Source organism: Eschrichtius robustus, chromosome 20 (assembly GCF_028021215.1).
Source record: "Eschrichtius robustus isolate mEscRob2 chromosome 20, mEscRob2.pri, whole genome shotgun sequence".
In the NCBI taxonomy this organism is placed as follows: Eukaryota; Metazoa; Chordata; class Mammalia; order Artiodactyla; family Eschrichtiidae; genus Eschrichtius; species Eschrichtius robustus.
This window is the reverse complement of record NC_090843.1, coordinates 59,803,370-59,820,563: the sequence shown is the minus strand read 5'-3', so window position 1 is coordinate 59,820,563 and position 17,194 is coordinate 59,803,370. Positions and strand designations below refer to the sequence as shown.

The 17,194-nt window shown below is 48.2% G+C and overlaps 1 protein-coding gene across 3 annotated transcripts in view; it reads left to right on the top strand.

Moving 5' to 3' along the window:
- The window catches only part of GAS7 (growth arrest specific 7), a 199,704-nt gene that overhangs the window by 112,204 nt on the left and 70,306 nt on the right, over window positions 1–17,194 (top strand). For all 3 annotated transcript variants that reach the window (XM_068530305.1, XM_068530307.1, XM_068530306.1), the window contains exon 2: window positions 7,747–7,867. In XM_068530305.1, the coding sequence (XP_068386406.1) occupies window positions 7,747–7,867 (121 nt within the window). The remainder of the gene's footprint in view (window positions 1–7,746; window positions 7,868–17,194) is intronic.

Below are 17,194 nucleotides of genomic sequence, written 5' to 3'. Positions count from 1 at the left end.
GTGTAAATGTATTGTTAGAGGGTGTCAGGTTGTTATTGGGCTTTTAAAACCCATTTTGCCTGGAGCAGTGCGGACCTTCCTGTGTGTCTCTTGGAGCTGAGGGAAGTTTTCTTCCCCCGCCCCGCCAATCAACCTTTGTTTATAGTTTCTTTTCTGCTACGGCTTTTGTTCTAGTTTCTTCTTCAGGAACACCTAGCATCTTGGCCTGCTCTTCTGTCGATTCCGTTTTCATGTTTTCCCATTTCCTTTGCATTCTGGGAAAAAAAATTCTTCAGTTTGTTTTGTACAGAACTGACTTTTTTTTTCTTTTTACAATACTGATTTTATGTTCTATTGCAACCAATGTGGATATTCCTTTTATCACTACCTTTTACATTTCCCTACAGTTTTGAGCACATCCTGTCCTTCTTTTTTATACCATTTTTTAAAACCAACTTGCCTTTTTTCCGTTAGTTTGTTCTCTCCTTATGACTTCGGCGTTTGTATAATAGAGGCTGTATCTTCCTGCCCTCTTTTGAGGTTGCTAAATGGCTTCCTGGAATTTTTCTTCTGGAGACCAGATGAGCTCGTGAGTAGAAGTTTGTGCTGCTCCTGAAGCTTCTGGATGCTGTTCCTCAATTTAATTTCTGCACTTAAAGAAACACTGTGTTATCTTGTGTCCCCCACCTCCCTGTACTCAAAGTTGAACAGTCCGTTCAGTCAGTCCATGAAGAGCTGGGATTTGTTCACAGGTGGGGCACATGCATTGCTTGGACAGCCATTCTCTGTTTACTTGTTTGGGGGAAATAGCCTCTCAAATCTGTTTGAAGCCCAGTTTCTATTACAATTCCCAGTTTCCATCCATGCATCCCTCCATCCAATATTCTGGGTACTGAGCTGAGACTAAAGCTAAGAACAAGATGGACATGGCCTTGCCTTCCTGAATCTTACACTCTGTTTCTCTGTTGTGTGGCCCCTCCTCCTCCTCCTCCTCCTCTTCCTCTGCCCTCTGGCCGGATCTCCAAATCTCTCACCCCTAGAAGAACATGAAGATGCTGTCAATGTCCATCCTCTTCCCACCAGCCTATGAAACTGCTTGGGAGGACTACACTTCCCAGAATGCACTGTGCTGTTGTCACGGGCCCCCTCCTTCCTCCCCAGCTATTTTCTCTGAGTCGCTCTCCTTGGATAGAAAGGCTGCCAGAGCCAGAGAGAACAATACTTTCACCTGTGAGACAGAGGAGACGCGCCCAGTATTCTTGTGGACACAGACCCTGTGGCTGGCGGCACCGGTGTGGGAAGTGGGGCCCTGCTTCATGCCTTGTCTCTTACCCTGTAGCCAGAGATGATCTTTCCTTGGGTAGCTCTTCCCAGCTCTGTCTGGGAATCTCTCCACCCTAAACAGGTGTCAGCAGAAAGGCGTGGGGTGGACGTGACTCTCCAGTCTCCAGCCCCGCTGGGTCTTGGGCTTCTTTTTTTTGGTTTTTTGTTTGTTTGTTTTAAGTTTATTTATTTATTTTTGGCTGCATTGAGTCTTCATTGCTGAGCGCGGGCTTACCTCTAGTTGAGGCGAGCTGGGGCTACTCTTTGTTGTGGTGCACGGGCTTCTCATTGTGGTGGCTTCTCGTTGTGGAGCACGGGCTCTAGGCGTGTGGGCTTCAGTAGTTGTGGCAGGTGGTCTCAGTAGGCATGGCACGTGGGCTTCAGTAGTTGTGCCTCGTGGGCTCTAGAGCGCAGGCTCAGTAGTTGTGGCGCACGGGGCTTAGTTGCTCTGCGGCATGTGGGATCTTCCTGGACCAGGGCTCGAACCCGTGTCCCCTGCATTGGCAGGCGGATTCGTAACCACTGCATCACCAGGGAAGCCCGGGGTCTTGGGCTTCTTGGTGGCTCCCTTGCAACCCTGTCCCTAATTGGTTGACCCATATTGAGTGACAGTGGAAGCCGCTTCTGGCCTCCGGGTCGGGGACTGCTCAGGGCGCACCTGTAACAAACTGGTTCCCCGGGGGCTGATGGCTCCCAGGCACACCTGGCCACGTCCTGGCTGCTCTCGGGTGTCCCAGCTGGCTGTGTCATTGGGAAGGGAGAACTTGCTGGCGAGTTCTTTATGGAGATGCCTTCAGGCGCTGCCAGTCACGGTACCGGGCTCATTAGCAGTCATTGCCATGGCAACGGGTCTGCCAGAAAGTGGCTCCTTAGGCTGACTACTTCAGCGCTGTTATATATAGATCTGGGTGTGGGGGAGGGGGGCTGTGAGGGCCGTGGAAATGCCTTTCTTTAGCGCTCCTATTGCTTCTGGGTTTGGGGTGTGAGAAGACGCGGAATGGGGGGACCTTAAAACCGTCCGATCCGGCTGCAAAATCAAGTGTCTGACGGCCCCCCATTACCACCGGTGAGGACCGTTTGCTCACACCTGCGGAAGGTAAGAACCAGGTGCTTCCGGAAGCCTCCTAAGAGGCAAGGAGTCCTGGGTTGAACTTGAAGAAACTGGGGGGGTCTGAGGGTGGGGTTCGTACTGCCTGGAGGCTGCAGAGGCAAGATCAGATCTCTTAGAATAGTCTATCTGAAGGGTCTGGGCCAGGGGACAGGAGTCTTTTCTTTATAAGTAGCCAGGCAGCCAAACACTGTCTTTTTATAAATTATTAATTTTCTGTTCCCAGTTTTGATCTCAGAAGTGATGTTTTCTCTCCATCACTCCTTCAAAAGAAAGCTGCAAACCATCTCTTCTGAGTTCATTGAGCATGAGATTTAAGGGTACATGTTAAAAAGCAACTTTCTAGGCTCAAGGTTGATTTGGAGTCAGAGCCCCGGCATCTGCACTTTAACCCACATCCCTGGTGATGGACGGGGTGTCCCAGGGACCACACTTTGAGAAACACCAATGTAGGGGGATTTGTTTTTAATCGCTAGGTGACTTCCCTTTGTCTGCTCTTTTTTTCCCCCTCCGAGGAGGGGATCAGTAGCCATCATTAAGAGGAAAATTTCTCTGGTTGTGTTGTTCTAAGTAAGGAGACAAGGAAGTCAGCCCACAGGCGGGGAACGTGACTGCTTGGACGTGGGCGGTGATATTTCTGCACGTCTCCTGGGAAGGCATATGCTCGTTTGGAGACCGTGAGACAGGCAGGAGAATCAGGCCTGGGTTGCCATCCTCCTTGCGCGGGAGCTGGGGTGTCAGGTGGTCCAGGTGAAGATACAAAGCTGATCACAGACAGCTGGGGAGAGATGGGCTGAGGGTAACTAGGATTTGGGTAACTGGATCGAAACAAAGCTAATATTTTAAAGTTTGGTTTCACCAGTTAATTAGCTGTGCAGTGTTGGCTGAGATATTAAACTCCCTGAGTCTCAGATTCCTCCTTTTAAAATGGGAAAAAGTGGCATCTCTGTGGCAGGCTTGTGGCAATGATTAGAGATGAGTGTGTGAAGCACCTGGCCCAGTCCTTGGTGCACTGTAAACATTTGGTGAAAGTCATTATCAATGAGCGCAAATGGGATCTGAGCTCAGATGTTTCTTGAGGACCTTCTAGACTAGGGTTCTGAAGTGGTCTAGAAACTCTCGATGTTCCACAGGAAATAAGGGGAGTGAGTAGGTGCACACATGCCTCCATTTTGGGGGGCAGAAGAGCCATAGTTTTCTTTAGATTCTCAGAGGATGGGCTGTCATATACAGTTGAGCAGGTTGTTTACTCAACAAGGGGGCCCAGACTCGGGGGGAGTCAGGGGCAGCTGAAACCCAGCCTTGCACTCAGGGGTCTGGCCCATCTGGAGAAGAGCCAGCGTTTTCTGATTCCCACAAAGCAGTCCTGTGCATGAGGTTAAGAATTTCTTAGTTGGAAGAAACTGGCTTCATCTCCCCCGATTGACACTCCTTCGGATTGTGTTCATTGTAGGTGGGGCCCCCAGCCTCACCTCTCACCCCTGCTTCTAGTTCCTATTCCCATGGGAAAGAGCTGCTGAAATGGAAGGGGAGAAGCCACAGAACTAGGGAAGGCAAGGGAAGGATTTAAGTTTGAAGGAAACTAATTAGAAGAATAGGTTTGGCAGAGGCCTTAATTACTGGGTAGTTACTCACGCTGAATCCTCTTGATGGCTGTGGGGCAGCTCTCCCAGGAGGCCTGCCCCTCCACGACCACGAGGAATGAGGTCATGGTGGTGGTTTGGGCCTCTTAGATGAGGGCCTGCGGGTGGGAAGGCCAACTGTGTGTGTGTGTGTGTGTTAAAATACACCTAACATAAAATGTACGGTCAGTGACGTTTATACCTTCACAGTTTTGTGCAACCATCACCACTGTCTAGTTCCAGAACATTCTCATCACCCCAAAAAGGAATGCCTGCCCCCATTTCCCCCTCCCTCCAGCCCCTGGCAACCACGAATCTGCTTTCCGTCTCTACGGATTTTTCTGTTCTGGATATCTCACATCAGTGAGATTGAACAATATGTGGGGTTTTGTGTCCAGCTTATTTCACGTAGCATGATTTCAAGGTTCATCCGTGTTGTAGTGTGTATCAGTACTTCATTCCCTTGGATGGCTGAATATTCCTTTTTATGGACACACCACATTTTGTTGGTCCGTTCATCAGTTGACAGACACTTGGGTTGTTTCTACCTGTCGGTAATTGTAGATAATGCTGCTGTGAACATGTGCGTACAATTCTGTGTTTGAGTGTTGTTTTCGGTTGTTTTGGGGATGTACCCAGCTGTCTGCACGTCTTTTTTTTTTTTTTAATATTTATTTATTTATTTGGCTGCTCTGGGTCTTAGATGCGGCACGTGCGATCTTCATTGCCTCATGTGGGCTCTTAGTTGTGTCATGCATGTGGGATCTAGTTCCCTGACCAGGGATTGAACCTGGGCCCCCTGCATTGGGAGCGCGGAGTCTTAACCACTGGACCACCAGGGAAGGCCCTGTCCACATGTCTTTGACTCCTGACTTACTACAGGCCAGCCAACAGGAGGAACTTCTTTCTGGAAGAGGGGAGAAAACAAGGGCACTGTGCCTGCCTGGGGGGCAGGGCGGAGGCAGAACACAGTCAGATGGTGAGGAGGGCGGGGCCCCGTGGCCATGCTGGAGGGGATATGGAGACCTCTTTGCCGCGTTGGCCAAATTAGGAAATTGGCTGAGTTGGCCCGGGTGCCCCCCTCCCCTCTTTCAGCACCTCTTGGCCCTTCTGGGCTCAGCGTCAGGGATGCCTCCCCCAGGTACCTTCCAAAGGGTCCTGCATTTCCTGGACGGGGGAGACCTCAGAGCCGTCATGGCCCCTACCTGGTCATCAGTGTCCTCAGATGGAAACCCGGGCTTCTTCTGACCCTACAGAGTTAGGCAGATTAACCAGTCATTCTAAAGAGAAAAGCACCATGCAGCTGTGGAGACAGGACAGATGTCACTGATGCTATTTCACAAGGGGGACGCAGAGGGACGGAAGGTTCGGTCCACTGTCTCCACCAGCCCAGCTAAGGAGAGGTCTTTTCACCAGAGTATGTGAGTCAGCATCTTGACCCAGTGGCCTCCCCTACAGGTCTGTTTGCCTTCTAAGTCGAGGAGTCCTGGAAACAGAAACCTCAGAGAAGGGACTGTTAATGGTGACATTTCAGCCACAGTGATGGGGAGGGTGGGGCGGAGGCCAGGTGTGTGCCCCTGGACTTCACATTATAGGAGGCAGAGGCTGTGTGAAGCCCGGTCTTGCTCAGCGTTGAACGGACCCCCGTTCCGCTGGGAACGCCCATTGGACACAACTGGTGACAGGCACTGTCCTAGGTGGCCAGTTTGTTATTAATCTCCACGGCATCTTCCACAGCTGGGCTGATGTTTCACAGATGTGGCCGTAGACACAGCTGGTTGAGTCATTTCCCCAGGTCACGTGGCAGCTAAGGGGCCGTGTCAGGATCGAGTGAGCCTGAGGCCAGAGGGCTGGTTTTCACTGTGCTGCTGGGTCCCTCTCTCCTCTGCAACCCCTTTCTGGCCACGTCCGTCTCTGAGCCTTGTTTAATACCTCTTAACAATTTCTCATTTCTTACCAGGTTATTTAGACAAGCTGTAACCTCGCCTTCCCTTCTTGGATGCTCTAAGTTACCTGAACTCAAGCAGAAGCAACCTGCTTCTGTTGATAGAATGTTCCTCTCGTCAGCCGACCTCCTGAGCTCCCTACTCGTATTTTACTTCCAACTCCACTCGGCCAGAATGTCTGTCTCCTGCCTGTGGGATATGTTATCCACACAGACACTGTACTCATCACAGGGCTTGCACGTGTTGCGACCACCTTCCAATCTGGAAGAGGCCGGAGCAGTGTGTGGACGCCTAGGGAAACGTGCACAGGGGTGTGCTTGGGCTCAGTGGACATGCTCTGCTGGTGAGGCGGCCTCCTGACTGCTCTCTGGCCCCTGGTAGTTCTTTTAGAAGCCAGCGCACGGAATCAGAGAGGAGCCGTAAGTTAACAGGTGTGGGAGACAGAAGCGATCGGGGCGTGGGGGAAAGCTTTTAGTTAAATTGTGAAAATTCATAATGAAACGTACACCGCCGTTACTCAGAGGGCCACGGGGTGGCTGTGTTTACTCGGAAGTCCCGGGAGCAGCTAGGATTGATCCCATCCCGCTGAGGGTGCGCAGGGCACCCCAGGAAGCAGAAGCACGTGGCTTTGCAGCTTCAGAAAAGCTGAGAGCAGTCTGGGAGCTGCGTGTCTCTACTGCTCACTTTTGATCTCTTATCTTCCTAAGCGGTGGTCATCAACGATGAGCACCTGCCTCCGTGGGCATGGCTGGGGGATGCTGAGGGCACTTAGAAGCTGACGCGTTTTAATATTTCTGAACAGGGTCCAGCTTTGTTGAGAAATTCACAGCACCTCTCCTCGTGTGGCTGGAATTCTGATTTTAGTCCACTTACTTTCTTCACAAGGAACCGCAATTGTGTGATGGGCTAACTTGGACCTTCTTTCCTTATTTTTCAATGTTCTTTAGCTAACAGCTTTTGCTTTTGTGTTTACTGAAGAAAATTTAGATGCGAGAGAGAAGCAAAAAGAAAAGAATAAAAATTCCCCAGAATCCCACCACCACAGATCGCCTCTGTTTTAGCCTTTGTGTCTGCATCTTGTTTTTCTGTTCTATGCTTTTTCTCTGATTTTTTTTTTTCAAAGTACTACCGTGCATAGTTTAAAGAATTAAACCGTCCATCAGCGCGTACGATGGAAAGGAAGTCTGTTTTGACTCAGATTCCCAGCTCTCTTTGCCAGAGTGATTTGGACACTTGACTAGAAAAACCCCACCTAGATCGTCATTGATTCCTGGCTTTATTATGGAAGGTTTAACATCTCGCTCTGCTGAGACTTGCATTAATTACTCCTGGCCGGTTCCCACAGCAGGCCCTGGGCCTTGTCTGCCGCTGTATTTGGTGGTCCTGGGGATTTTCAGATTCCACAGTGGGAGCTGGGGAGTGACCCACCTCCTCCAGGCAGGTGCAGCACCCCTGTGAGTGGTTTTCTGGGGGCCCAGGAGGAGAAAACCCAGCTCTTGTGTTAACCGACGGGCATCTCCCCCGTCCTCTGGGGGGTGCTGTCCCTTCTGCAGTGGTTCTGAAAATCAAGGGCTCCTCACACCTCATGCTCAGGCAACCCCCGACATCACACCTGCAGCCCGTAACCTCCCCCAGGGAGGCCCGTGGGCCACACGCCCCCGCCAGTGTCGAGCCATTCCAGGGAGACTTCATCTGCCTCTGACTTCCTGGTTGAAAGACAGTTGCAAAAATGCCACATGTGTGTGACCTTCTCTGTCTTCCTCCACAGAAGCCTGGAATGGTGCCCCCTCCACCGGGAGAGGAAAGCCAGACCGTTGTCCTTCCACCAGGCTGGCAGAGCTACTTATCCCCTCAGGGCCGGCGCTACTATGTCAACACGGCCACCAATGGTGAGTCCCGCCCTGGGCAGCGTCCTGCGCCAGCCCCGGGGTCCTGTCCGTCTGGAGGGGTGGTTCTCTCCTCCCTCCTTCACCTCCTGGGCTTCAGACTTTTCCTCCAGAAATCTACCTCAGAGTCTGCAGGGGAATCTTGCCTTCTTCACAGGGCTGGGTGGCAGGGGGCTGAGCCTGGGTGGGGAAAGCTGCCCTTCAAAGTTGGGGTCATCCTTGGAACCTCACAACCACCCGACATCTTTGTGGAACCCAGCCTCATGGTCTGGGGCTGTGTTTTCCAAACTGAGATCGCCAGAGGGTCTGCGGTCCACAGCTGGGTTAAATCAAATCAAACAGGTTACACTACTGCACGATTGCTTGGAACTTGGAACGCGCTGATTGATACCCGAACAAGGGTTATGAGAGTGGGGTTTCCCTAATTTCATCACAACATCGCTCTCTTCCCTGAAGTATCTCACTGGCTGGAGTTTCTTAGGATGTTTTCTGGGAAATTCTGGGGCTAGTTAATGGATTATTTACTCTAACCGGTGATTAGAGGTTCCCTGTGCATTTCTGAGTTGGGTCAGGACCACGTCTCTTTGCCTCTGATTATTGTAGGCACCCTGAGCCTTCACAACAACTCCAGGATCCTAGCACGTAGGCTGTAGAATGACCTGCAGGAAGGCTGGAGAAGGGTCGTAGAAGGAGGAGTGGCGGAATCTATAACAAGGTGGACAGAGCAGTGTACAGGCTGTGGTCTTGGGCTGGGCAGAGCAAAGCCAGCCATCAGCTCTGTCTCTTGACCCCAGGGAAATTGCCACCAGAGAACGGAGAGGACGGAAACACAGAAAGTTAGATTTGGTGGGAATCACAGATGTGTGTGCCAAGGCAGAACATGGATTCGGGTAGGATTTCGGCACCTCACTTCCCTCATCTGTGCCTACCTGACTTAGACAGCTACCTCTTCCCACCCGACAGGACCATTGATATGGTTTATGTTTATGAACCTGCACTTGGCGGGGGCGGGGTGGGGAACTGGTGACAGGAGAGCCAGCTGCTGTTTAGAGGAAGCAACAGAGAAGGCAGCTGACAGCTGCCACTTGGGGCGTCTGGTTTGTTTATATTCCGTGGCAACCTGGCCTTCCGCTCAAGGGGGGGTGTTCTAGCTGAAGAGGTAACCAGGGGTTTCTAGGAAAAGGGAAGTGGAACTATTTCTGACCATTCTAATCAGAAGCTTACTCACAAGAAGCACGTGAGCAGCTTTGTACTGTTATCAGACTTCGAAGTTTCGGAGGTGACTGTGTGTATGGGCAGTGCCCCATCTGTAAAATGCGGAAATTGGACCAAATGATCCTGAGATCATCAAGAATTCGGCTCCATTCTTGTCCTGAATTAGCCACTCTGTTGCAAAGGGGCAGAAGGGTAAAAGTAGCTTTCTAAAATCTAACTGATTTTTAAAAAATAGCCGTGTAACAAACAGTCCGTTGCTAGTATATGCTCTCATTCATTTAACTAGCCCTCTCTTTAGTAAGGGGATAGTTAAATCCCATTTTATGTTACCAGGCAGGGTGAATTTCTAATAATTTGCATGTCAAGGAATAGGCTTCTTTTTTCAACCATTTAAAAATGTAAAAGTCGATCTTAGTTAAGGAGTTCCCAAGCTGTATGATGACATACAGGTGTTGGCCCATGGGCCATGTTGGTTGCTGTATTCCTGGCTCCTTGGTCTTGCATTCTAGACACATGCCAGCTTTTTTTTTTTTTAATCAGTAATCAAACAATTACATTTATTGTATACATATTATATGTCAAAATGCACTAAATTAGGGCTTCCCTGGTGGCGCAGTGGTTGAGAGTCTGCCTGCCGGTGCGGGGGACACGGGTTTGAGCCCAGGAGGATCCCACATGCTGCGGAGCAACTGGGCCCGTGAGCCACAATTGCTGAGCCTGCGCGTCTGGAGCCTGTGCTCCGCAACAAGAGAGGCCGCGATGGTGAGAGGCCCGCGCGCCGCGATGAGGAGTGGTCCCCACTTGCCGCAGCTGGAGGGAGCCCTCACACAGAGGCGAGGACCCAACACAGCCATAAATAAATAAATAAATAAATTTTTTAAAAGATGCACTAAATTACCCATAAATAATTTTACTTAGCCTACTCAACAATCCAGTATAACAGTGCTTCTCAATAGGGACAATTTTGCTCACCAGGGGGCAAGTCTGAAAAGAATTTTGATTGTTCCAACTGGGGAATATACTGGCATCTAGTGAGTAGAGGCCAGGGATACTGATAAATATCCTATAGTGCACTAGACACATGCCAGTTTTATTCATTCATTATTTAATTCATTCTTCATCTGGTTGATTGAATTGTTCATTCAACAGACATGTATTGGGCCTCACTTATGTTCCAGGCAGAGTGTGGGATGCTGAGGATATAATAATAAAAAAGAAGCAGCCTCAGCCCTCAAAGTGCTTAGCTTCTACTAATGGAGGCAGATTTTATTTTATTTTATTTTTTATTTTTATTTTTGGCTGTACTTTTATTATTTTGGCCATATTTTTAACTTTTGATCCAGCTTGCAGGATCTTAGTTCCCTGACCAGGGATCAAACCCGGGCCCTGGCAGTGAAAGCGCCAAGTCCAAACCACTGGACCACCAGGGAATTCCCAGGAGCAGATTTTAAATGAGTCCATATTTGATTGCAGTCGAGAGCAGGGCTGTGAAGGAGGAGTCCACAGTGTTTTGAGAGCATGTCCCAGAGAGACCCTGGGAGGTCAGGGGAGGCTTCCTGGAGGAGGAGGTTCCCTTCAGCTGAGATGGGAAGCGTGACAACAATGTTAGTCATGTTTGGCGGGATCATGCAGACCCTGAACATCACGTTAAATATTTTGCTTTTTAGTTTTAAGGCACTGGGAAGACCAGATATCTTTCTGATTCTCCTCTGGAATCTTAGCCCCATTTTGTTTGGCTGCTGGGCTGCTTTGTAAATTTTTTAATCTGACTGCCTTTCTGCAGGAAGGTGCTTATCAGAGCAGCCTCTCGCTCTTCTCACACCCACGTTTATCTGACCCCTGACTCCTGGAAGCATGTGTCTCCTCACAGCCGGGCCAGCTGCACCCACCTTTCCGCCCCACCTCTTGGATCTCTGCTGCCCTGGGACTCTGGCCAGAATTGCGCACCACTGCCCAGGAAGCAGACCCCCTTCTCGCAGGCGCCATGGGCCGTTTCTTTCTTCTTCTTGCTGTCTGTCTACCTTTCTTCCAAGCTCTCCTGGTCTCCCTTAATCCCTAATTGCTTCTTTTGCAGAGGGCGCTGGGGTACCATAGACGTGCTGTCCCCGTTTTTTACACCATGTACAAATGTAAGGAGTTTAAAGCCCAATTTACATTTGTATTACCTTGCTCTGGCTAATCTGCTTATTTTCAAATCCGTTTAGGATTTTCTGCATGGGGATTGTTACACGGCTGCTGTGCTTTGCTGTGGGATACAAAATCAAACCAGAGGCCATCTCCGCCTTCAACGACTGCAGGTGTGATGGAGTCAGAAACACGGAAACCAATGAGTGTTTCGGGTGTTAATGTGGAAACCTGCAGGCTCAAGGAAGGGGGTCGCCAGCTTTATCTGGGTATCAGACAAGTCTTTGAGGGCGGGGATGCAGGGTCCTTGCCTTGGGCGTTCTCAGCTGCAGCGGCAGCACGAGCAGAGGGGAGGCAGCAGGGGGAAGGCTGATGTGGCTGGCGTGGGTGAGGAACAGAGAGGGGGGGGACTTGGGGGTCTGATCCACTAAAGACCCCCATGGGTCACTGTGAGGAGTTGGGGCTTTGCCCTGTGGGCATGGAAAGCGATGGAAGGGTTCAGAGCGCTGGCTCGACATCCTCAGAATATCGTGGCGAGATTGCTCGTGCAGCAGCGTGATGGGTTATAGGATGGTGAGCAGGAACCTGACAGGCTCGATGAGAAGAGAAGTAATGAGGTCAGCTCCCTGTCTGTAGTTGTGGCCGGAGAGGAGGAGGTACGATCTGTCAGACAGGATGTGGCAGGCCCAGGAAAGAAGAACGCACAGATTCCTTTTCTGCCTTGTGTGCCGGAGCTGTTCAGTGAGAACAGGGGACTTGGGAGGAATGGCTTTGGAAGAAAGAAGATGATTCCACGTTGAGCGTACCGTTCCTTGGGGAACATTCAGGGAGAGATGGGCAGTGTATGTTGGATGGATGGGTCTGTGACTCAGGGGTCGTCATCTGGGCTAAAGATGAGACTCTGGGGAGCTGTGTGGGTGCACGGCGTGGTGGGCAGAGAGCAGGCTGGGTTACACCCCCACTTGTCCCTTGGCCTGGCCCCGTTGTGTGGGGACAGACCTGCACAAGCCCAGGTAGCGGCCCGGAACTTGCATTTCATCAGCAGAGAACTGAAGTCAGGAGCGTGCAGGAGGTCACCCAGGGCAAGCCTCCAGGGGGAAGAGAGCCCTGCAGAACCACGCTTAAGGGAGGGGCAGAGCGGGCTTGGAAAGAATCGTCAGAGATGTGAGGCTTCCAGGAGCAGGCAATGTCCTGAATGGCAAAGGAGAAAAGATTGTCAAGACAGACTGAAATACAGGCCAGATTTATGGTGGGGGAGGGGATATTTTAAGTCTTTGGGGAAAGCACACATTATTTAATAAATGGTGTTGGGCCAGATGGCTAACAGGAAATTTTGGTGGGTAAGTTAATGCAATGACACTATTGTTTTCGTAGAAACTCAGCAAGGCCATCAGAGCATGAGACTTTGGGAAGCATCTCCTCCGCATCCATCTCCCCTTATCTCCTCACGGTTTATGGCTCTCCGGGGCATTTTGTCAGGCAGGGTGGTACTGAGCTCAGGCCCCAGGGTTCTGGTATCAGGAAATTGCTTGTGCTGCACTGTCCTGAAAAGTGCTCCTTTCCACCCAAAGTTGACTCTATTTCCAAAAATGAGAGTTGTGTTTAGTTTCTGGATATTGAGCTATTATCAATAGCCAGCCTATTCAGGGACCTAAGCTAGTGTTAAGAGGGACCTCTTATTTGCATAACAGATAATTGCATTTCAAGAAATATAGCACAAAGTTGTTTTGTTCTATTTATAATTGGAAGCCCAGATACGCACATTTAATCACTTAACAGTGATACGGTCAGAGATATTCAGGTCTTCTTTTTGGAGAGATGCTGGCTTTTTAGACATTATTTAAGATATATTTTTACAATTTGGACCTCGAAGGGATATTTCAAGCCAGTAACAAAGGCCAAGATTAGTTTTGCTTAGTGTATGAGTCTGTATTTTACCTCATATATATTAATCTTTGTGTACTTTAAATCCAATAGTTTCATTTATCTGTCTTTCATTTCTAAAGAAAGAGGATCATTTGAGGAGGGTGCCTTAGTCCTGTTTCCCTAGAAAGCAGAGCCTGAGGCAAGGATTAAGTGTTAACACCGTATTTAGGAGGTATAAGCCCAGAATGGTGAGGGTGGGTGAGAGGGGGAAGGGAGGCACAGGAAGATGCCACGTGATGCTGGCCAGCCTTGACAGTGAGCTAACAGTGAGCAGGTTGCCCAGCAAGTGTGTTCACTTCTCCGGAACCAGGTTTGCAGAGAGGAGTCATGCCTTTGAGTAGTCCACGGGAGAGCAGAGGTGTTTTATCTGCTCACCTCCTTCTCATCTCCTGTTTCCCATTGGCCACGCATCTCTGCTTGGAGAGCCATTTCCCCCCCACTTTGGGGTGTATCATCTGACCCCCAGCAGCCTCTTGGAAAGCCTTATTCCACCCCCACAGAGCGATGCTTCAGCCAGGCCCAAGGCGGATGGTCAGTGGAGCATGGGTGAGGTACCAACCAAAATAGGAGTAGGCAGTCGATGGAAATGTGAGGAAGAGCCCTATGTCTGTCCCAACCTGGAGGCTCCTGTCCCACTGTGTGCTGGGCTGTACATCTCTCTCCACTGTCAGACCTTGATGACTTGATTATTTACAGGGTTTCCGTGGCCAGTGACTTTTACTCAGTCATCCTAGGGGGAACCTTACAAATCATTGAACACAGCAGCTGGCAATCTACAGCCCTTGGGCCAAATTCAGTTTGCAGCCTATTTTTGTAAATAAAGTTTAATTGGAACACAGCCGTGCTCTTTTATTTTCTTTTTTTAAAATGTGTATTTATTTTATTTATTTATTTTTGGCTGCGTTGGGTCTTTGTTGCTGTGCGGGTCTCGTTGTGGTGAGCGGGGGCTACTCTTCGTTGCAGTGCGCAGGCTTCTCATTGCGGTGGCTTCTCCTGCTGCGGAGCACGGGCTCTAGGCGTGCGGGCTCCAGAGCGCAGCCTCAGTAGTTGTGGCACAGGGGCTTAGTTGCTCCGTGGCTTGTGGGATCTTCCCGGACCAGGGCTCGAACCCATGTCCCCTGCATTGGCAGGCGGACTCTTAACCACTGCACCACCAGGGAAGCCCCTCTTTTATTTTCTTATTGCCTAAGGCTGCTATTGCCCAAAGATGGCAGAGTTGAGTAGGGTCCATATAGCTCACAAAACCAAAAATATTTACTCTCCGGCCTTTAAAAGAAAAAGTTTGATGATCCCCAGCCTAACAGATAGAACCCATTCATTTTACACACGAGGAAGGGAGTCCTCCATGGGGTAAAGGGACTTAGTCAAAGTTACCTGCCCATTCAAAGACCAAGCTATGCTTGGATCCCCTGTCTTCTAATCTTTTCCTTTTTGCCTCAATATACAGGAGGATGGGCATGGGGGAGGGCAGTGACTTAACTTGCAATAAGGATAACTGAGTTCATGGATTAGTAGCAAAACCAATCCGAAATAACTTTTATTTTTAAGGGAAACACAGCTATCTTCTGAGAGCATCAACTGAAACCCAGGAGAGCTGGGAACTGTTCTTAAGCTCTTTTGACAAAGAATTCATATGTATAAATGTTTTATTATGTTTGTGAGCCAAACGTGGAGGATTAATCCAGGATTTGAGCTTTTGAATTCATTTACCAAATAATAGGCACTTTTCTTGATTTCTGGTTTTAATTTTTCTTTAAATGAGTAGATTCCCATTTAACTTTATTACAGCAGGAGCTAATGTGAGTTTCTGGATAAGTTTTCCAGTAGAACACTTTTTAAAAGCATTCCTTGAGCTCTTCTTTGTTACAAATAATTGGATACTTTTCTAACTCCCCAGAGAGAGCAGCCCTGATAATTCTCAGTTAATAAAAGTTGCCCTGAGAAACTTCCGCACCCAGAAACATCAGTCTATTTTCATCTGTCCATCTGTGTTGAACAAATGTGAGACTAAAACGATGCTTTTATTTGGCACATTCAGTTGATTGAATTAGGTGTGTGTGTGTGCGCGTGTGCGTGTGTGCGCGTGTTCATGTTCATGTTTTTTTATTTTTTTAGCTGTATTATTTTTCTTTAATGGACGCTTTCTTAATGGGAAGCTGTGAGACCTTAAATCTAACTATTCACCTGTTTCTGTGGGGTTGTGTTTTTCCCTTCCAGAGAATTCATTTTAATCTGTAATGTTAAGGTAACACTTTAGTACACAGCACATCTCTCATTTCTCAGGAGTTTTTAAGCAGTTTTAAATTCTCCTGGAATTTTGGCAGATGCCAAGTGGGTAAGAGAGTCATTCACGCTGCCAGTAAGTTGAAGTCCCATAAAAATCAAAACTCAGAGGAGACAGAATTTTATTGTTTGCTAGTGTTACTTTGAAAAAGACAACTTATTGGTCAACGGTGTAAGAACTTTCCTCATTGGATGTTAGGTGGAGTCACCAGTTAGGAGCAAATGGTTCAGATCTGAAATAAAATAGAATGTATGGCATGTGACCCAGCAGTTCCACTCCTAGATATCTACCCAAGAGAACTGAAAACATGTCCACACAAAAATGTATACATGAATGTTCATAGCAGCATTATTCATAATGGCCAGAAACAACGCAAATGTCCATCAGCGAATGAGTGGATAAACAAAATGTGGTCTGGGAATTCCCTGGCCGTCCAATGATTAGGACTCCGCACTCTTACCGCCGAGGGCCTGCATTCAATCCCTGGTCGGGGAACTAAGATCTCACAAGCTGCTCGGTGTGGGCCCCCCCCCCAAAAAAATTAATATCCAAAACAAAATGTGGTCTGTCCCTGCAATGGGAAGTTATTCAACCATAAAAAGGAAGCAAGTACTAATGGGTACATGCTACATGCATGGGTGAACCTTGAAAATATCGTGCTAAGTGAAAGAAGCCACACACACAAAGCCATATGTTGTGTGATTCCATTTATGTGAAATGCTTAGAATAGGCAAATCCATAGACCCAGATAGTAGATTCGTGGTTCCAGGGACTGGGGAGAAGGGGTGACTTCTCACGGGTAAGGGGTGTCCTTTTGAGGTGATGAAAATGTTCTAAAATTAGATAGTGTTGATGGTTGCACATCTCTGTGAATATACTAAAAGCCCCTGTAATGTATGCTTTTAGAGAGTGAGTTTCATGGTGTATGAGTTATATCACAATAAAAACAGGCATATTGAGGTGGGTGGGTGAGTTGGTGACTTTCCTGGTGTCCTTCCAAAACAAGTCCTTAGATGCCTCAGTTGGGCATTCCTTCTGCCTGATTCCCAAACTTTGGTGGGCATTGAAGCACATAGGGAGTTTGTTTAAAAATATTGATACACAGGTCCTGCCTCAGACCTACTGAATTGGAATCTACTATTTGGAGCGAGTAAAAATTTCTGCTTTGTATTTTTAATTGTTTTCTGATAGTCACCACCTATTTTTGACTTCTAAGGAGACAACTAGATTGATGATGGCATGGTCAGTGGATCAAATATTCTGAAGCTGAAGAGTCCATTGAAATCCAGTTTTCTCTTTTGGAAATTCAATGAGAAAATACAATTTTCTTCGAACAAGTAAACATGCATTATAGTCCCAAGGTTAAGTAAATGGTTTATGGTTATATAACCATAAACCATTGTAGTTAAAGTAGAATCTCGTGGAAAAACTACTTGAAGACAAATAACTCAATTTTACAGTGACAGGATATAGAATGAGAATAAAACTACCAAGAAAGGCCCTTCACCTGGCTAATGTTTATATTCTTGTGTTGTCAGGGTAGCAGACTTGCAGATATCGCCAGCCTTTATTCTTGTCTACATAACAGGATGTAGTGGCAGGTCTTATCATTTCAAAGCTTTTGAGTCAATAGCTCAAAAAAAATTTTTTTTTGAATCTCAGTATTTTTGCCATTAAAAAAAAAAAAAGACATATGAACTCTGGTTTCAACTTCGTTTCTAGCTGCAACTAAGACAAAGGATTTGGGGCTTCTACTATTTTCGTGTTCCCATTCTCTGTAG